Source organism: Archocentrus centrarchus, chromosome 2 (genome assembly GCF_007364275.1).
Source record: "Archocentrus centrarchus isolate MPI-CPG fArcCen1 chromosome 2, fArcCen1, whole genome shotgun sequence".
Classification (NCBI taxonomy): Eukaryota; Metazoa; Chordata; class Actinopteri; order Cichliformes; family Cichlidae; genus Archocentrus; species Archocentrus centrarchus.
The window spans coordinates 9895446-9917606 of NC_044347.1; the positions used below are offsets into that span (position 1 = coordinate 9895446).

At 41.7% G+C, this 22161-nt stretch overlaps 1 protein-coding gene across 1 annotated transcript; it reads right to left on the reverse strand.

The window, feature by feature from the left end:
• Positions 1-6: 6 nt before the first annotated feature.
• Positions 7-20133, reverse strand: LOC115798574 (uncharacterized). The gene is made up of 8 exons (XM_030755470.1): positions 19894-20133; positions 18236-18340; positions 16476-18108; positions 16106-16369; positions 9786-10223; positions 8657-9091; positions 1358-1792; positions 7-439 (listed from the first exon to the last, which is right to left on the reverse strand). Exons 2-8 carry the CDS (start codon positions 18255-18257, stop codon positions 7-9), a joined length of 3660 nt encoding a protein of 1219 aa, XP_030611330.1. The 5' UTR covers positions 18258-18340; positions 19894-20133.
• Between the last annotated feature and the right edge of the window lie 2028 nt (positions 20134-22161).

Genomic DNA, 22161 nt, shown 5'->3' on the forward strand with positions numbered 1-22161 from the left:
ACTGATTTACCTGAGCTGTGAGATATAAGGCAGACACTGAAGGAAACTCCTCACTTCACTCTCTTCATGTGAGCAGACTCTCAGCTCCACTTGTTTCTTCTCTGGTTGGAGTTTCAGCACTTCCAGGAGGATGGAGGTCTTTCTCTCTGAGAGGTTTATGGACCAGACTGCAGGAGCTGAAAGAACTGACTGTAATGATGGAAGGACACTCAGACCTGTTTTAGACTCATAGTCCTTCACATGGGAGCACAGATCCAGCCGGAAATTACACTGAAATTTTCCATCCATGTATCTCTCACTAACAGGGAATGTTTGATATGTGCACACTGATGATAACAGCTTCAGTATCTTCTCTCCTGTCTGCTGTTCTCTCTCTGCTGCTGCACAGAACAGATTCGCAAAGAACCTGACTGCTTCATGTGACCTCTGAGGATCAACACTGGAACAATAAGAAGGAAACATTTAGTGATGATTTGATCTCAGCTGCATAAACACAACCACACACTACTGATGGACTCCATCTTGTCCATGTGTGTCCTGTATATAATGAAAGTCCATTTTAAAGCCATCTTCCATCAGAGCAGCTGAACATTGTTTTTAGACTGTTACTGACTCACAACACAAACACTAATCCTGTGTGTGAAATCACTGCGTACTGAACTGTAACTGTCATTTTATTTGCTGTCTGACTTTAGAGAGTCAAACACTAAATATCAACAATATAGAAACACACAGAGTGGAACAACAACATCTACACTTCATATCTTGGACAACAGCAGCTTCACCTGCTGCTGAGATCACACACGTGTTGTTGTTACTGAACTACAGCGTTCTCATTATTCCCATTATTTCAGGATTTTCATAGAGGGTGAAAATAATCACATATTTTCAGACTCTTTCAGTCAAATTCTGTAATTCTCTTTTTCAGTCTCACAGTGACCTTCAATAACTTAGAACAACAACAACTGACTGAAAACAGACTTAATTTAAAATTCAAAACCAATTAATCAATACACCTAGAAAATAAAATATGTGAGCATTTCATAACTAACATATAACTTTATGTTAATAATACAGTTTATTAATTGATAATAAGGCTGATCACAAATGTATTTAAAATATCAGCCTTCAATGCAACAAAGAACTCAAACAGATCAAATAAATACAGTGAAGTACAGAGTACAATGTTTCCCTGCAGTTAGAATATAACTGAAATATGACCCTATCTGGATAAAGTCACCGTGTTTAAATAAATATGGATGACCAAAAATGAAAAACATTTACATTTTTAAATTGTACAATTATGGTAAAATTTATTTAAATTAAAATGTTTATTTTACTGATTGAACTGATTTACCTGAGCTGTGAGATATAAGGCAGACACTGAAGGAAACTCCTCACTTCACTCTCTTCATATGAGCAGCCTCTCAGCTCCACTTGTTTCTTCTTTGGTTGGAGTTTCAGCACTTCCAGGAGGATGGAGGTCTTTCTCTCTGAGAGGTTTATGGACCAGACTGCAGGAGCTGAAAGAACTGACTGTAATGATGGAAGGACACTCAGACCTGTTTTAGTCTCATAGTCCTTCACATGGGAGTACAAATCCAGCCGGAAATCACACTGATATTTTCTGTCGTTGTTTCCCTCTTTAACAGGGAACCATGTATATGTGCACACTGATGATAACAGCTCCAGTATCTTCTCTCCTGTCTGCTGTTCTCTCTCTGCTGCTGCACAGAACAGATTCCCAATGATCCTGACTGCTTCATGAAGATCTGACCTCTGAGGAACAACACTGGAACAATAAGAATGAAACATTTAAGTGATGATTTGATCTCAGCTGCATAAACACAACCACACACTACTGATGGACTCCATCTTGTCCATGTGTGTCCTGTATATAATGAAAGTCCATTTGAAAGCCATCTTCCATCCGAGCAGCTGAACATTGTTTTTAGACTGTTACTGACTCACAACACAAACACTAATCCTGTGTGTGAAATCACTGCGTACTGAACTGTAACTGTCATTTTATTTGCTGTCTGACTTTAGAGAGTCAACAATATAGAAACACACAGAGTGGAACAACAACATCTACACTTCATGTCTTGGACAACAGCAGCTTCACCTGCTGCTGAGGTGACAAGTGTTGTTGTTACTGAACTACAGCGTTCTCATTATTCCCATTATTTCTTTACTTTCATACAGCGAGAAGATTATCACATTTTCAGACTCTTTCAGTCAAATACTTCAAATAACAAAATCTGTGTGCTCCACACTCTTCTGTGATTCACTTTGTTCAGTCTCACAGTGACCTTCAATAACTTAGACCAACAACAACTGACTGAAAACAGACTTGATTTAACAGTCAAAAACAATTAATCAATACACCTAAAAAATAAAATATGTGAGCATTTCATAACTAACAATTTACTTTATGTTAATAATAGTTCATTAATTGATAATAAGGCTGATCACGAATGTATTTAAAATATCAGCCTTCAGTGCAACAAAGAACTCAAACAGATCAAATAAATACAGTGAAGTACAGAGTACAATGTTTCCCTGCAGTTAGAATATAACTGAAATATGACCCCATAATGGATAAAGTCACCGTGTTTAAATAAATATGGATGACCAAATATAAAGAACATTTACATTTTTAAATTGTACAACTATGGTAAAATTTATTTAAAGTTAAATGTTTATTTTACTGATTTAATTCATTTACCTGAGCTGTGAGATATATCTGCCACCTTGGTTTGAGAAGGTGTCAGAAATTGAGGGAGTTGAGCATGGTCGCATTAGCTGTGTTGAAGAGGCCAGTTATATTATTAAGAATGCCATTCTTTACCAGAGAAATGGTAAGAGAGAGGCTTCAGCACTTCCCCAGCAGTTTAGATATAGAGTAATAAAGCTGGGCCACTCAGTCCCATGGGCAGGCCACATGGCCTTTCAGAAGGCTTTGAGCAGAATTGGTAGTTGTTTTGTTAGAACAGTAATGTATACTCAGATCTCTCAGTTTTGTAGTTAATGTGAGACCTGTCAACTAACTTCAGGAAAGAGAGTAGCACGTGCCCCTCTACAGTCTCTGCTAATTATTGAAATTCCCTTTGAAAGAATTGGGAAATGGATATTGTGGGTCCCCTGGAAAAGACTACATCTGGTCACTGTTACATATTGGTGACTATGCTACTCACTACCTGGAAGCCTTTCCCCCTCAGGTCAATTAAGGCCAAACAAATTGCTAATTGTATTTTGTAGTTTTTCTCTAGAGTGGGTATACCAAAAGAAATTCTGACAGACTGTGGGACCAATTTTTTGTCCAAGCTGCTAAGGCAGGTATATATGTTGCTAAGTGTGAAGGGAATTAGAACCACCCCCTATCACCCCCAAACGGACGGGTTGGTTGAGCAATACAATCAAACATTAAAAAACATGCTACGCAAGTTTGCATCCATTACAGGTGCTGACTGGGACCAGTGGTTGCCCTACCTCCTATTTGCTTATAGGGAGGTCCCACAGGAGTCTAATAGTTTTTCACCTTTTGAACTTTTATATGGACGTCGGGTGAGAGGGCCTCTGGATCTCCTAAAAGATTACTGGGAGAGTCCCCAAGTCAGGAGAGAGTGTTGTGGCTTATGTGGTCAAGATGAGAGAGAGACTGGAGGAGATGGCAGCATTTGCCCAGGACAACATAAGGACTGCCCAAGGACATCAGAAGACCTGGTATGATAAGAAGGCTAGAGACAGAGTTTTTACCCCCAGCCAAAAGGTACTGTTACTGCTTCCTACAAGTGATAACAAGTTGCTGACCAAATGGCATGGACCATATGAAATCACTAAGCAAATGAGTAAGGTCACATATAAACTGTGTATGCCAGAAAGACAGAAAAAAGTACTAGACCTTTCATGTTAATCTGCTAAAGGACTTTCAGGTGCAGCAGTAGCCTGTACAACAGCAGCCAGTACAGCAGCAGCTACTGGTCCGGGCAGTCACAGATGAGGAGGTGACTGAGAAATTCTTCCCAAGTGACATAAAAGAGGAAAGTTCGGTTGACCTGTCTGATCTTTCCCCTCCCCAGCAGGAAGTACTAAAACCACTCCTAGACCCAGGGCTCTTTCGGGAGACCCCCAGGGTTTACAACTCTGGACCAGCACAAGATATGGGTCAAGGAGGATGCTCCGGTGCGATAGAAAAGCTACAGGATTCCAGAGTGGTTGGTACCAGTGCTCCAGAAGGAAATTAAGTTGATGCTGGAGCTGGGAATAATTGAAGCTTCCAGCAGTGAGTGGTGCAGTCTCATTGTTCTGGTGCCAAAGAAAGACGGCTCGCTGAGATTTTGTATTGATTTCAGGTATCTGAATGCCATTTCTAACTTTGATCCATATCCGGTGCCAAGAATGGATGAGCTTTTGGACAGAGTTGGTGGGGCAAAGTACATCACCACGCTGGACCTGAGTAAAGGATACTGGCAGCTGGCTTTGGCACCAGAGTCAAGAGAGTACACAGCCTTCAAGACACCATTTGGTATGTACCAGTTCAAAGTTATGCCATTTGGCCTCCAGGGGGCGCCAGCCACATTTCAGCGGTTGATGGATCATGTGTTGAGAGATGTGTCAGAATTTTCAGCAGCATACCTGGATGATGTGGTGGTGTACAGTCAGTCCTGGGAAGAGCATTTGATCCATCTGCAGGAGGTCCTAAAACGCATCAAGGCAGCTGGACAGATGATCAACCCTCACAAGTGTGCAATAGCCCAAAGAGAGGTGGAGTACCTGGGCTTTGTTATTGGCTTTGGCAGGGTCAAGGCACAGGTGGAGAAGATGAATGCCATCCAGTCATTTCCAGTTCCCACCATGAAGAGGAAGGTGAGAGCTTTGTGGGCTTGGTTGGCTGGTACAGGAAATTTGTCTCCTGTTTTGCAGAGAGAGTAGCAGTGTTAAATGACCTCACCAAGAAATCAGCTCCTAACAAGGTACGTTTTACAGAGGAATGTGATAAAGCATTCAAAGGTCTGAAGAATGCCATCACCACCCAGCCTGTCATACACAGCCCAGATTTTGAAAAGCCATTCATCCTGCAGACAGATGCATCAGGAGTAGGCCTTGGAGCAGTCCTCTTACAAGAAGCTGAGGGAGACAGGAGACCAGTGGTATTCCTCAGCCAAAAACTGTTGGACCGGAAGACCAGGTATTCAACTGTAGAAAAAGAATGCCTGGCAATGAAGTGGGCAATTGAATCCCTCAGATATTATCCGTTAGGATGCCACTTCTTCTTGGAGACTGATCATCGGGCCCTGCAGTGGTTGAATCGAATGAAGGATGCCAACACACGGACTGCTGGGTGGTACCTGTCTTTGCAGCCATACAGTTTCACTGTCTACTACAGATCAGGGAAATCTAATGTAGTAGCAGACTGTTTGTCTAGAATACCAGGGTAGTAAAGTCTTTGTCCCTATTGGAGAGGGGGGAAGTAATGTAACCAAGAGGTTTTTTGTTACTTGTAATTTGTATTGTTTGGGTATTAAATGATGGGACACATTTGCACTTATTAGCACTCAGCACTTTTTGACATAAACACTCAAAAATGAGAACTCTTAAATATTTATTGATTCTTTATTGAGTATTTAAATAATTAATATGATTCTGTCTTCCAGGAACTTGAGCAGCTACTCGGTGTGTGGCAGGCAGTTGCTGTAAAATAAAGAGCCTGTGTTTAGCCAAAAATGTAATTGACATGTGGTTAAGAAAAGTGTGAGTATTGAACTTATGCAGTGACTGCCAATATGTGCGATGATGTAGTGCAAGTGGGTTTGTGGTGTAGCAATCACTCACCTATTTCTCAAGTAATATCAAGTAACACTTCTTAATATTTTCAACTGGTCTTTCAAAGTTCCTAATACAACTTTTTTTCCTTTGATGTTTCCTGTAATCTTATCTTACAGCCATATTTCCAGCTTAGTACACACTAAGAAATAGAGGGACGAGAATGGACCTAAAAAGGTATACGAAGGCTTTGTCGCTCCAGCTGTACCCTAGTGGAGTACAACATTGTACCTCTAAATCTAGGAACAATTTTGTATCTTATTGTCTGTACCTTTAGAAGAACATTTCTGTACCTCTGGTGACAAATATGTGCCTTTATGTACAGGTACAATACTGTACCCATTACAAAGGTACAAATTATGTACCCAATGAGGTACAGCTGGAGCGACATGGCTAATGGTACCTTTGAGAGACAAAAACAAACCCTTAGGTTCACAAAAATATTCTTTATTTATCAAAATGTATAATTTAACATCAGTTCATTCAGTTTAAAACAAGAAGTGAACAGAAGACAGAAGAATGTAATGTTGAAAACAAAATATATACTGAAGGCTGTTATAAAGGCTTCACTTAGGCTCGTGCAGTGACATAACATCTACTCTACTTTCACCAGACTGGGCCCGGCACTGGTCATCACCGTCTTCCACTTATTATCCACCAGTTGAATGGTTGGATAGGGTGTAGCAGCATCTTTCTATATAAATTAAGAAAAAAATAAAAAATAAATAAATAACCAAGCAGCAAAAGACATTGTTCCAATTAATTTATGTAAAATAATTTAAAAACCTTAGTGTTAAGTTACAAGTTTAAAATATTAAGTAATACAACTTTAAATATGTTAAATGGTGATCAAAATATCAATATAGTAAAAATAATTCCTTACTCGAGTCATTTTTCTTTCCTCTTCACTTATTTGAACAAGATCTTACTACAGTTCAGATGCCTACCTTTCCCAAAGTGATGTAGTGTTCAATCTTTTCTCTGAAGATGGATGGCAGGAGGATGAGTCCAGCCCTTAAGTCGATTCCTCAAATGCAAAAAAAGAAAAAAAAATCATACAGAGCTTAACTACAGCAGATCTACTTTCACATTTATTAGCAAGATGATTGTGACTACCTGGTAGATCTTCAGCCAGGGCATCTTTTCTTGTGTCATAGTACTGTTTTGCCAGCACAGACTTTCCCTGTGCAAGCTTAAGTACACTTGGCAAGACACCAGCAAAGCCGTCTTGACAGATGGCAGATGTTGAAGGGTGAATTCTGTCAACCTCATCAATACACTGTAGAATACACAAACACATTGTCAATTATTATTGTTAAAGGCAGCTAGTAATTCAAATCTAACCAAAATAACAAAAGCTAGAAATGCAGCTTCTAGTTCAAGTAAATTTCGCTGTGTAGCTGAGCTGAAGGGAGCTTTAAAGGAGACCCCACAGCTAATACAAGCCCCAAACAAAGTAGTTAAACAAAAAAAGATGGAATTACTTAGCTCTTGTGATAGTACTTCACTAAAATACTAATATTCTGAAATTGCAGAGAAGTTGGGTAATGCCCTGTGCACACAACATGCTAGGTACTGTTAGCATGTTAGTCTGAAATTTTAAATGAATGGAGACTGAGTTAGACCATGAACATGAATAGGTCAGATTACTTACCACTGAATCTTCTTGCCTCGTCTTCATTCATTTTTATTCCAGCTTTAGATATTTTTTGAATAAGTTCTTCGGTGGACAGGCTGCATAAAACCGGAGAGTCCGCCATTTTACATTTCTGGCGCCTTTTTTGTCGTCTGGGAGGAAACACCCCACCCAACACTGACTTCTACTGGTACACTTTTGTACCATTTGCTCTGACCAGTGATTTTGTACCTCTGATGGTCCAGAGTAAATCACCCCAAGGGTCCATCTCTGTACTTAGAGGGAACTTTCCTGATAAAAGTACCTTTTGGGTACAAAAATTTACCTTTATTTTTTTGTGTGTAGGATAAATAAAGAACTTAAAAATTACTTCTAATTGCACTTTTAGAATCATGATCCAATTATCCACTTAGGAAAACTATCAATACTATAAAAATTAGGCATAATTTCAAAAAGAAAAGAGAAGTGTAATTACAGTACATTAAAGCAACTTACAGAAATGAAGGTCTTTATATACATTAAACCACAGAGGTAGTGAGAGTTCAGGCATGCACCAAATAACTGGGTTCCACAAAACCTTCATTTTCAGTTGTAATCTTGATTTTCTCCACAGTGAACGCAGCTTTAAATCTCTATGTGCTATGCTAGGTGCCTGTGGCCTTAACCGTGATGCTGAAACTGTTTAATTTTCTATTAAAGATTCTTAATAAGGAAATCAGCTCCTTATCATTGCCATCCTCAGGAACTACAGCCAATATAAAGAAAGATGGATCCAGCTCTAATTTAAGGCCCCAAATCCTCTGAATTTTCTTTTGAATGGTTTTGCAAAAGTATATTTTTGGGCAATCCCAAAATATGTGTATGAAATCCTGAAATGGTCAGTCCCTCCAGCACAATGCAGATGTGTTTAGAAGTGATAAGAGGAGTGCTAAAGTCGCACATTTTCACTTTCCAATCATATCAACCATCCAGACTGCGCTTTTCGTCACTTTATGTCCTGCTTTAAATGATTCCAGCTATCTGTCATCTGTTATCATAATGTTTGCTTCTAATTCCATGAAACTCCTTTCTGAAGCCATCTTCCATCAGAGCAGCTGAACATTGTTTTTAGACTGTTAGATTTAGATTTCTTCAAATTATTTCACAGAAAATCCCCTCTTAGACAGCTAATCGTGTAAAGTCAAGTTCATTTACCTGAGCTGTGAGATATAAGGCAGACACTGAAGGAAACTCCTCACTTCACTCTCTTCATGTGAGCAGCCTGTCAGCTCCACTTGTTTCTTCTCTGGTTGGAGTTTCAGCACTTCCAGGAGGATGGAGGTCTTTCTCTCTGAGAGGTTTATGGACCAGACTGCAGGAGCTGAAAGAACTGACTGTAATGATGGAAGGACACTCAGACCTGTTTTAGTCTCATAGTCCTTCAAATGGGAGCACAGATCCAGCCAGAAATCACACTGATATTTTCTGTCGTTGTTTCCCTCTTTAACAGGGAACCATGTATATGTGCACACTGATGATAACAGCTCCAGTATCTTCTCTCCTGTCTGCTGTTCTTTCTCTGCTGCTGCACAGAACAGATTCCCAATGATCCTGACTGCTTCATGAAGATCTGACCTCTGAGGATCAACACTGGAACAATAAGAAGGAAACATTTAGTGATGATTTGATCTCAACCGCATAAACACAACCACACACTACTGATGGACTCCATCTGGTCCATGTGTGTCCTGTATATAATGAAAGTCCATTTTAAAGCCATCTTCCATCAGAGCAGCTGAACATTGTTTTTAGACTGTTACTGACTCACAACACAAACACTAATCCTGTGTGTGAAATCACTGCGTACCACCATCTTGGACAACAGCAGCTTCACCTGCTGCTGAGATCACACGCCTATAAATCAACTACAGGTGGAGACACAAAGTGATGAAGACTCTGTGTAACTACAAACTCTTTGGGTTGAGGTTTGAGAAACCAAGTGCAGAATTCAGAAGACAGAGGGGAACATAAGCTGAATCTTTAATGCTGGTTTGTTTAAGGAAAGAAACATGGTTAAAATCAAATTGACATTTATGAAAATCAAAGAACAATATAAACATTTTGAAACTAATAGAAGCTTGTTTATTTACATTCCATCGGTGTACTGAATCATATTTTATGAATTTATTAATTGATTTTCCAAGAATACAAAAATACTGATGACAAAGAAATACATCAATATTTAATAATGTAGAAAACTTTTGGAATTTATGGAACTTAAAAGATTTCTTCAAATTACTTCATTTTTTTATTTAGTTAATCATTTAAAGACAAGTTCATTTACCTGAGCTGTGAGATATAAGGCAGACACTGAAGGAAACTCCTCACTTCACTCTCTTCATGTGAGCAGTCTGTCAGCTCCACTTGTTTCTTCTTTGGATGGAGTTTCAGCACTTCCAGGAGGATGGAGGTCTTTCTCTCTGAGAGGTTTATGGACCAGACTGCAGGAGTTGACTGGAAAACTGACTGTAATGATGGAAGGACACTCAGACCGGTTTTAGTCTCACAGTCCTTCACATGGGAGTACAGCTCCAGCAGGAAATCACACTGATATTTTCCATCCATGTTTCTCTTATCAACAGGGAACCCTGTATATCTGCACACTGATGATAACAGCTCCAGTATCTTCTCTCCTGTCTGCTGTTCTCTCTCTGCTGCTGCACAGAAGAGATTCACAAAGAACCTGACTGCTTCATGAAGATCTGACCTCTTAGGATCAACACTGGAACAATAAGAAGGAAACATTTAGTGATGATTTGATCTCAACTGCTTAAAAGCAACCACACACTACTGATGGACTCCAGAACAGCTGAACATTATTTTTAGACTGTTACTCTCGTGGTCGTTTTGAGTTTTTGAGGATTTGTGATTTCTTTTGATTTCGGGTAGTGATTTAGGTTTGTTATGTGCCCTGCCTAGGCCCCACATAAACCTGCATCTGCCCACACTAAGTCTCCTGAACTTATCTTCACTGCGAGTAAATGGCTGTGTACTTGACTGTGTCCTTGTGTCTCAACAAGCTAGGTTTTGAGTTTTGAATTTCACAAAAGTTAGATGACTGTTTTCTGCTTTTGAGTTGGCTGGAGTTACGTGAATTGAGGCTGAACCTGAGCTGTTAGTTTCCAGCCTGGTCAATAACTTTAATTTGGTTCTTGAGCTGGCAATTTTGAGACTGAGAGTTCTGTTTCTGATTCAGCCAGTTCTAAAAAATGGTTGTGTGTTTCTGAGCTGGCACATTCAGAAACTGTTCTGTTTCTGAGTTAGCCTCAATAGAAACTAAAGCACTGCTTGGGGTCTCCCCAGAGACTGTTGTTTTATTCCTGCTCAGAGCGTGAGGGCGTCTGGGCCACAGCCCGTCCCTGTATCAGTTCCTGTTCTGAGAGTGAGAGCAGCCTGGCCACAGCCTTATCCAGAGATGGCTGCATGCCTTGCATCTCCTGAGTATCCTGGATTTTCAGTTCTGGTGGACTCAGAACCTCCTGAGCTTCCTGAGCCAACAGAGTCCAAGCCAGCAGGTCCCATATCACCTGATCTCAAGCCCAAGTTTCCCTCAGTGCCAGCCTTGGATCCTTGGACAGCATCCAAGGAGAGGGTCTCCTTGGATGCTGTCACTGGCTTCCAGTCAAACCACAAATGGATCTTGACTGGCCTGCACAGAGTCCTGATCACAACCCGACAGAACACCACTGAGTGCCCCACATACAATGCTGGTGTTGCTACACCATGGACTTCTGAAGATCCACAAATAAGGAGCCCCACTCAGGCCCATGGTTAACAGTATAAATTCACCACCTACACCATTTCCCAGCACTTCACCATTTTAACACAACTTGTGGGTAACACATCCTATCATATCAAAAACTCCACGGATTTCATCAACAAGGTCCACAAAACTACACTGAATCCAGCTGAAACCATAATGTCCTTTGGTGTGGGTTCACTTTGCACTTGTGTACCATTGTATGTTAATATGTATGAAGACGGAACATCTTCAGCAGACCAAGAACTGTGCGCTAACCCGTTTTCCCTATTGCCGATTGATCAGCGATCAGCGGACAAAACATCGGTCAGCACTTTTTACAGTGACATTTAAGCTGCCTGACTCCCCAAAAATGACCAAACGAAAAGTGGAAAATAGGGATTTTCCAAACAGGTGGGAGGCAAAAGACCTGAACGCTGACATCGGAGGTAAACCATCTGTCTCTTTTCCTCACTTGCGCTACAGGGAAAAGAGCGGATTGGTGGGACAGATACGGGAAAAGATGAAGAGGGAGACCTGCACAGGTGAGCTGACAGTGCATCACTGCGTCACACAGCAGGAAACGCTGCAGCAAAGTCCTGAAGACAGAACGTGTCATAAACACCGTAACACAGACAGGGAACTTTATAAGAGGCAGTTTCAGTCTTTTCTGGAGTAAATAGTTTCTGAATTTGGTGACGTGCCTTATGACACAGGTGCGATGAGCTGTCTGAGGAAATCTGTCAGTTCATAGAAAGTGAAGGAAAAGCCTCAGCAGGGCTCCGGGACGAAAGGTGGCTGTGAGATTCGGCTTTTCTCATGAAGCATCATAATGAATCCCTGCAACTTTGGGGACTGGATCACGTGATTACGAGTCTCCACCGCTGTGTTTGCAGCTGCGCTATTTGCTGATAAACTGGACACACTGTGCAGTTTATGCAGCGTTTTTCCGACTGTGAAGCACAGAAATTCACATTACGGTTTTTACGTGAAAAATTTGCAACTTTTCATCAGTTTGAAATATATTCATTTTTCCTGATGTGATTTTTGAATAATAATATAATTTTATATTTTATTTAATGTGTTGAGGAAAAAGCTGCTGTATTCTGGCCATTCAAATTCATTTTACTGATTTAAATAATTATTTTTAATATTGTTCGGCCCACGACTCAGAATGTGTCTTCAATTTTGGCCCATCCTGTGACTGGCACCCCTGCTCTGTGTGAAACAAACAGCGGTGGATGGAGCAGCTACAAAGTTCTCTGTTCTTTATGTTGCTAATCAGGTGGTTGAAGAAGGACCTCCAGCTGTTTCCCAATAAAAGTTTTAAGGTGGTTACAGGAGTAAGCACTGCTGCTTTGGTCTGAGCGCACTGTCTCAGTAACGGCTCCGACAGACTGCACTAAAACAGCTGCAGTTTTTCAACAAAAACACTGTTTTGTTGAAAAACTGAGGGCCGCATGAGGTGCATGAGTAGAAAATTACGTTTCTACTGTGGGTCAATTTTTAATCGCTAATCAGGGATTAAAGCATAAAAATATTCTGACAGAGACACTTGATACTGAAGGGGGGGGTCCGGCACCAAACAATGGCACAAACCAAACCACCAGATTGTGGTTATAGTGATCGTTCTGGTGGCTACAGCTGATGTAAGGAAAAAATAGCAGCTGACATTCTCTGCACAGCCAGTAAAACCACACAGACAGTGGAGGCGTGGAAAAAACTTGTCAGCCATGATCCACTCCTCTTAAATCATGCCTGAAATTTTGATTTGATCTTCGTTTTTCTTCTTACTTTTCCTCACTCATGCTGGTTGTCATTTCGATTTCTGCAGCAGCGAAATCAAGTGCGCATGACCTTAGGGACCTCAAACCTGCACATTGTGAACTTTCCCTGCGCTGTGGTAGATTGTAAATTGCAGTGAAATAATAAAGGCGCAAGCAGCGATAAAAGCAGCGTTCTAGCCAGTGCGGAGTCTGCGGGGTGGGCTCCTGTTTGTTAAATGCAGAGACAGCAGAGCTTCGAAAGTGAAGCATCTCAACCCGGCGCGGAGCCTTGCGATCAACCGCTAACTAGAACACTACACACACACACACACAAAACGCACCATCCGCATCCTCTCAACGTTTACTGTGTTCATGTTGTGCAGATCACTTATTCATGGACTTATAAAATACAAGACTTCTATGACATAACTTACGACTGTCTATAAAGGGGACAGGAGGAGGGGAGGTGAAGGAGCAGGGCGCCTAATCAGCGCAGTGCCTCTGTTATTGATCATGTCATATGCACAGCTGTTAAATACAGAAAATGCAACTAGAGAAATATTTTCCCACATCGTTTTGGCGCCCCCCTCTTGTGCGGTGCCCCTATGCATTGCATATAGTGCATACCCCCTTTTTGCGCCACTGCACACCATCATCTCCACTGCTGTCACCACCAGCTTCCATGGGGAGGGAGCGTGGATCTCAGCAACAAACATGGCAGCTGCTGCTGCTCTAACGAACGACTGTCGCTTTACGCGGGGAGAATGCCAGACTGCCGGCACATCGTTTTCAAAACTCCCGCTGGTTTTCACTGCTGAGTGGAAGTTAAACACAGATATAATACACTCAGATTATCTCTAACCGCTGATGTTTGGTTTATTTCGGCGTTTCATTTGTTCCTGTGCAAATCAATAAAACTGATATTAAAAAAATTTTACTCAGGAGGGAACACGAGAGCCTTTCCAAAGGGAATGGGAACATTGCATCGACATGCTGATGCTGTTTATGGAGAGCGTGAAGACTGATGACAAGCCTGCTCCAGAAATGATCAAATCATATATTTTAAAGTGTTAATATGTATTTAAGATGAGGAGATGAAGTTTTTAAAACCAAGCAGTCAGTAAATTTAAGCTAGAAGGCGATAGAAACACTGGAGCTGAGCTGTGATGTCATCAAGTACGCTGGTGTTCCAATTGAGAAATAATCCCCAGTACTTGGGAAGTCCGTACTTGACAAGTCCGCAAGTTCGTACTTGCATACTTGAGGTTTGAGAAACGGCCTATGTCTATGTCAATGCGGCATGATCACGTGACAGTTTGGCCCCTTCTACGTCATCACTTAACCGGATTGCGCATGTGTGAAGCTCACCAGAGACAGACGAACAGGTAGACGTCTCACTCCGTTTAAAAAGAACAAAAAAATAGATCCAAGGTTTGGGACAGAACATTGTGTTTTACGATCTGAACTTGTTATTCAGCTTCACAGGTCCAGTTTCATGGAGCCAGGACAAATACCAGACCAGAGGGTGTGCTCCAACTTCTGGGAGATCACACTCCTCAGCCTCCCCGGTAAGGTTTATGTCAGGGTGCTGGAAAGGAGGGTCCACCCGTTAGTTGAACCTTGGATCCAGGAGGAACGGTTTTTATCCTGGTCGTGGAAGGCTGGACAAGCTCTTTATCCTCTCAAGGATATTCGAGTGTGCGTGGGAGTTTGCCCAACCAGTCTACATGTGTTTTGTGGACTTGGAGAAGGCATTCGACCATGTCCCTTGGGGTATCCTGTGGGAGGGCCTGCGGGAGTATGGGGTGTCTGACCCGCTGTTGCGGGCCATTCAGTCTCTGTACAACCGCAGTGAGAGCTTGGTCCGTATAGCCGGTAATAAGTCGGATTCGTTTCCTGTGGGTGTTGGACTCCGTCAGGGCTGCCCTTTGTCACCGATTCTAGGCGTAGCCAGGTGGCGGAAGGCTTCTTCCTTGGTGGCCTCAGAGTCTCATCTCTGCTCTTTGCAGATGATGCGATCCCGTTGGCTTCATCAGGTGGTGGCCTCCAGCTCGCAGTGGAACGGTTCACAGCCAAGTGTGAAGCGGCTGGCATGGGAATCAGCACCTCTAAGTCTGAGGCCATGGTCCTCAGCCAGAAAAGGGTGGAGTGTCCTCTCCGGCTCAGGGACGAGTTCCTGCCCCAAGCGGAGGAGATCAAGTATCTCGGGGTCTTTTCACGAGTGATGGGAGAAGGAAGCGAGAGATCGACAGACGGATCGGGGCTGCTTCTGCAGTGATGCGGACGCTGCACCGGTCCGTCGTGGTGAAGAGGGAGCTTAGTGTAAAAGTGAAGCTGTCGATTTACCAGTCGATCTGCGTTCCTACCATCACCTATTCTCACGAGCTTTGGGTAGTGACCGAAAGAATAAGATCGCGAATACAAGAGGCAGAAATGAGTTTACTTCGAAGGGTGGCTGGCCTCTCCCTTAGAGATAAGTTGAGGAGTGCGGCCATCCGAGAGGGGCTCAGAGTAGAGCTGCTGCTCTTCCACATCGAAAGGAGCCAATTGAGGCGGTTCGGACATCTGATTAAGATGCCTCCTGGCCGCCTCTTGAGTGAGGTGTTCCGTGCATGTCCCACTGGGAGGAGGCCCCGTGGTAGACCCAGGACACGCTGGGGAGATTATATCTCTCGGCTGGCCTGGGAACGCCTTGGGATCCCTCCGGATGAGCTGGAGGAGATAGCTGGGGAGAGGGAAGCCTGAGCTTCTCTGCTTAGGCTCCTGCCCCTGTGACCCGGCCCCAGAAAAGCGGAAGAGAATGGATGGATGGATGGATGGATGGATGGATAGAAGTTCGGATTCATCAAAGACAATGAACATCAGCCTGAGGCATGTCAGAATCTATGAAGTGTAACTATTATTTCTATTAGAGTCAATGTAATCCACTTTACATTAATCACATTGATCAGCTGTTCAGTTAAAAACACTGTAATCATTGCTGTTGTTTAAAAATCCATATAAAATCAACTGGCAAAACACAAAGACTTTCATTTAGACATCAAGAGATGGAATAACATGAAACAACCACATTATAATACAAAAGCCAAAGCTACATACCTGAGTGAACTGATGAACGGCAAAGCCTCTAACAGAGACTCACACAGATCCTGACAGGCAGGAGTTTCTCTGTCCCAGTAGAGGCAGACATTAACCTTTGTATCCATCCTCTGCATCACTTTCACAGCTCTTTCAAACAGCTGTTTTTCACCTTTAACTGGAAGGCGTAACTGATTTCTATTAAGTCTGAGTAAGGTCACAAAGTCTATCTGCTCTTTACTGAGAAGGAAAATCTCCCACTGCTGTCGAGGCAGAGGGTCACACCTATGATTGAAAGAAGAGGTCATTACTTCATTGTGAAATGAATCAACAGTATTGTTCTCATTCTTCAACATAAGTAACATGTTACTAAAAATATGTCCATTCATACCATTGAACATTTTCAAGGCATCTAAACAGCTGTCTCACTGCTTCTTTTGATATCATCGCGTCTTTAAGGTTCAGCCATATTTTCCTTTCCTGTGACTGAGTGAGCACATAGGCCACAGCACAGCAAGGGTAAGGATCCAGACTCTCTCCACTGAGGTCAAGATGGTAGTTCAGTTTGTCTAGAAGGTAGATGCATGCTTCAGGACTCTGGGACTCATACAAGCACTGGCATAAGAACAGCATGTCAGCATGGAGCCCACTGTCCTCAGTATCAGCCTCAGCTTGCTCACACACACGAGGAAGAAATGTGTCTATCAGCTCCTTGAAGAACCAATTAGATGTATTCTTCAGGTCCTGATCTGGAATCAGATGCTTCATCAAACTCGGGCTCTTCTCATTCAACAATCGACACATGAAAGGGATCAGATGTTTCATGTGCTTCTTCTCCTCTGTGAGGCACTGCTGAAGAACATCCCTGATTTTATCAGGATTCTTCAGGAGCCACAGAGCTGCAAAGAACTCCTGCACTGTGTAATGGAGAAATGCGTATGTGGTTATTGTTTCTGTAGGAGCCGCCTTGATGAGAAGAGGTTTCAGGAAGGAGAGGACACAGCTGTCTTCACAGCGCAGGTCTGTCAGGTTCACAGTTTTTCTTTCAGCTGAAAGAAAAGCAACCTCAGCCAGAGACAGAATTTCTTCTCTCTTGGTGCTGATGAAGGAATTTAGATCTTTGTTCCTTGTTTTGCTGTTTATCTGAAGGCATAAACGAACAATATTGATGTATATCTCAGTTATTGTACATGGCTGTGGAGAGACCTCTGATGAACAGCAGGCAGCCACCATCAGTGCATACATGGGGACATGACAAAGAGTTACCAACTCCAAGTTACTCAAAACCTTCTTCTGTTCTTCACCGACTGTTGCAGATAAGTATGTTTTTATAGTCTGCTCACTAAAGCCTTTCACCTCCACTCTGGCAAAATCTCCAGAAAACAAGTCTTCATCATCTGGTCTGCATGTTATGATGATCTTTGCAAGAGGAAGTAGATCTTTCTTTAGAAGCTTCTCCACCACTGATGAAGAGAGATCTGTGAGTCCATCAAAAATGATTGTAACATTCTCAGAGTATCTCTTTATATCCTGTAAGACCTCATCTTTGCCTTCATCTGGTTCACTGAACACACCAAAAAGAAGATCCTCCAAGTTTTTGGCATTCATGATCTGTGAGGTTTCCCTCATGTCAAAGTAAAACATGTAATTAAGCTCATTGGTTTCTCTTTCTGCCCAGAGTCTCAGCATTTCATGAGTCAGTGCTGTCTTTCCAATTCCAGGCTTTCCAACCAAGAGGATGTTTCTATCTGTTTTCAGCAGGTCACTGAGGGACACGCCTGCTTTCTCCTCAGGGATGTATGTCCTCAGCTTTTTAGGGCGAATCAGGTTGCTTTTCGTTTTCTTCAGTTTCTTTATTTTAGATGGAGAAACGCTCTCCTCTGTGTCTAATACAAGTGAAGTGTACGACAGATCAGGCGTCTTGTTTTCTTCAAACAGGTTTTTACTTGCTGTCCAAAACTCATTTGACATCTGTTTTATTTTTGACTTTAACTTTTCCTGATATCTGTGGCACGGCCTTGGTCCTAAAATCAGAGAGAAAACAAATTTACTATGAATCGAATGGTGTTTTATTGCACATTAATGGATCCATAATTGTACCAATATGTTAAAGTGTATTATATACAATCAGTACATTTTGCTTCAAGATACCTTGTAAGTCATTTGCATCCATTTGTGGGGCCGGTCAAACTTTTTTCAGGATGAAGAAGAGGCTGAGTCACTGTTCAGGACTGATGATTCAATATGGCAAACAATCTGCAAGCAGAGATAATATTGAGCATATATGAGAATGTAATGGTCAGTCTAAAAACTTGACTAATAAACTGCAGCTTGATTTGAACCCTCTGAGAATTCAGAAAAGTTATAAAGTTAACACTGAATCTGTGGGGCAAGCCCATCGCAGTGTTGTGAGTGGGCCTAAGAGGCGTGGCCCTGCCCACTTCAACAACGGGTGACAACAACCTGTGAGAAGTATTTTTGTTTGGATATGTTTTATGTTGCTACATTTTTTCCTTTATAAAAATAAATAAATATAAAAAGACAACATTTATTGGGTTATCACAGGTCGCGGTTCGGAGGTTTTTCAGCAGAGGATGATGAAACTTTCCTTAATGTGTTTTGTATTGTGTGCTGTTGTGGAGGCCGTGTCTTGTGAAATGGGCCTGATGTTTGACTCACTTGGAGTCTGCGGATGTGGTTGTACTGACGCAGCGTGGTTCTTTATTTATTGCATGTTTATGCAGTATGCATATTATGCAAATATATTTTCTACTGAAAGCAGAGAAACATTGACAGACTAGACGGAGCTGAAAGTTTCTGCCTGTTTTATTTACTCCTTGAAAGCAGAGGCGATTTATATAGACAGAAGTTAATGAAGCTCTGCTGAGTCAGTGAGGCTCATCCAGTCTCTGTTTCTCAAATTTATTTCATTACACTTTGGATCTCCGTGTTTAAGTGAATGAACATAACATATATAGGTTTTTACAATACACAGTTTTCTTAATTAATACAGCATTGCAAAATATTAATAACACCAACTTCTGTAATTACAATCCAACCCAAATTACTCAGGCTCATCTAAAACCTGAATTTTAAACTTTAAAAATGTGCTCCAATCAGAAATAAAGATAGTTAGCCACCAGAGGTCTGTACTATGAAGCGGGATTTTCTCACATACAGGTAATTTCAGGGTTAAGCCTGGGTTTTCTGTACTCACTTCTTAACGGGGCCTAAGGAGGAACTTATACCTAAACTACTCCCGCGGTGGGCAGCAGCCCATATGAACTAGAGGGGCAAACAGCTTTGACAATTACTTTGTTATCAATCACAACCATACATGCACAGCACACTCACAGAGAAATGTACCCACAGTTGCAGAAGTGGGAAAATATCCGTGTTAGATTGCAGAGGCAAAGCAGGACACACACAGAAGAGCCATTTTCTCCGTGCAGAAGAGCATCGGTGAATTCGCCACACACTAGGACAGCTGAGCGAGCGCACGATATCCTCAACACACTTAAGTTTGTTTTGCAATTTTCGGGTAGTCATGTTTTAAAACTGCAGTTGCACAAGCTGATGAAGACCTGTTTTTAATACACTCAAAGAGTTCTGAGTCGGACCTGCATAGACCCATCCGCTTAATGTCCTCATTTAAAAATAATGTAACTTACCCACCACCCCACCCCGTTTCCCGCCCCATCCTCAGGGCCGTAACACCGATGCCCGGTGCTAATGATCCCCTTGTTGAAGTCACAAAAGCTCAAATCACACAGAGAAAGTCTAAAAGTCAATTTCTTATCGAGTCTTACCCCTGTGGCGCTGCGTTCACTGCGTGCAGAAATCACAGAGACCGTTTTTGTTCTCCGGGTGTGTCCGCGGACTTTAGCTCCTGTGGTCACTTCCACTTTTCTCCATAAGGACGCGTCCCGTACACAGCGGAGCTCTTCGTGCTCGTACGATCCACCACTGGACCAGAAATACGGGAAACCAAACGATTCAAAAGATTTCTTCTGCGAAATTCTGTTCAGCTGTGAACATCTGTTCCCCCTGTTTCGGGAGCGCGCAGCCAGAGAGGCGGATCCGACAGTCTTCACTGCGCTTCTGATCGATTTCTCGGTAAAACGACTCCACAAATTGATGTGAAGGTTGTAACTTTCATGTTAATCTACAGCTCCTGGTAAAAATAAAGACAAAAACAAAAGCCTCTAAAATAAATAACAAATAAATCTGGTCTTGTGTGGGTATTTTTCTTCCTGGAAAATTAACTTGTTCCCATGTCATGGACGGGGACCAGAATATTTTGGATGGCTGAAATATTTGCCCCCCCCCCCCCCCCCCCCCCCCCCCCGCGTAACTTTGGCAAATAAAGAGCAAATGTTTTGATATTCACAGGAGTTGTTGTCCTTGATGAGAGGAATAAGCACTGGCTGCAGTGCGCGCTCCCGAAACATGGGGAACAGATTTTCACATAATTTGTACAACACTCCTATTTGGTTTTGTTTAACCTCTGGATGAAAATGCTTAAATTATGTTCTAACTAAGCTACATCGTGAATATGGTGGATACCTTGTTAGTGATAATGCTTGATCAAAAACTATATGTTTTTCTGCCTGTGAGGTGAAAAAAGAGCTATGTTGTGGGGAAACGGCTATTTCTGCGAGTACAAATAAAGGCTGACTTTCTACAGGCCTTGTGAGAATGACACTTTGTTAATAAGGGAACTGTAACAGCTCCTTACAAAATCTTTTTTTCCTTAATAAAACTCATCTGATGCTTACAAGGACGTTATTGGAAATGCATGATCTAAAATCTATATGCTTTTTCTGACTGTGAGGAGCCAAAAGAGTGCAGGAGGCATGCTTTCTCCCCCAGCCTATATTTGGTGAAGGCAGCTCCAGTTTAAATGAAAACCAGATGGGTAAAAAATGTGAACATCTGCTGCAGTCCTCTTTGTCTCAGCACTGATCGTTTTTTTTAAAGCTTGCGCTATCTCAAAAAATATATATTTGAATGAATAGTATATTCCCTATCTGATTTAACATATTGAAAAAACAAAATTCAGTGGTACCTTGATTTGCGATTGTCCCAACTAACGAGTTTTTTGAGATACGATCGGTCGCTTGGTCGAATTTTTGCTTTATGTTGAGAGCCAATATCTGAGTTAGGAGTGAGCGAAACTATACCATCCGCCCGTTCACTTCGTTTCTTTTTTTTCCCCCTCTCGCTGTGCACTTGTTTTTGTCGATGGTTGTTGATGTTTTTGATTATTTTCCGCATTTATTTTGGAACATTTACTTTTTTAAAACTATGGGTCCAAAGAAAGCGAATGCCAAGATCGGTATAGAAAAGGATGATGACCATGGATATAAAGCATAGAATTATCGAAAAACATGAGCGAGGTGTGCGTGTTGCTGTCTTGGAGAGCGTAAGAGTGTGCCAATAAAGGCAAAAGAAGGAGGAGAAGATTAAGTGAAGTGGAAAAAAGGAGCATTTAAGTTTAGCGTTCTCCACCAACATCTTTGTCTGACTTTCACTTAAAACCAGTTTATTTCATTACATTCTCTTTTGTTATACTGTATACAGTTTTATTTTTTATATATTATTTGTTTATAAAGTTCTCTACATTTTTCTTATTAATAAACGTAAAAAAAATTGTGGTGGTTTTGTGGGCTCGTTAACAGATTAATGGCATTTCAACGCATTTCTATAGGAAAATTTGATTTGACATACGATCAAATTAAGTTACGACCTAAGTCACAGAATGAATTAAACTCGTATGTCAAGGTGCCATTGTATAGTATAAAGTATTCAAGCATGCGCTGTTCTTCATAGTTCATGGGATGAAACAGAGTTGGAACTGTAAACACCCTTAATTTGAAATGTATGATGGATCTCACACAGACAAAGTTATAAGAAATATTCACCTATATCATTCTTCATACAAGTATATAACACAGATAGAGCATGCTATGTATCCTCCAAACTATCTGTTCTAACCCATGTTCAATAGAGTCGTTTCACCATAGCTCAAAAGAGAAAAGCTTGTGAATTTCCGCATAACCACTTAAAAGTGCCCA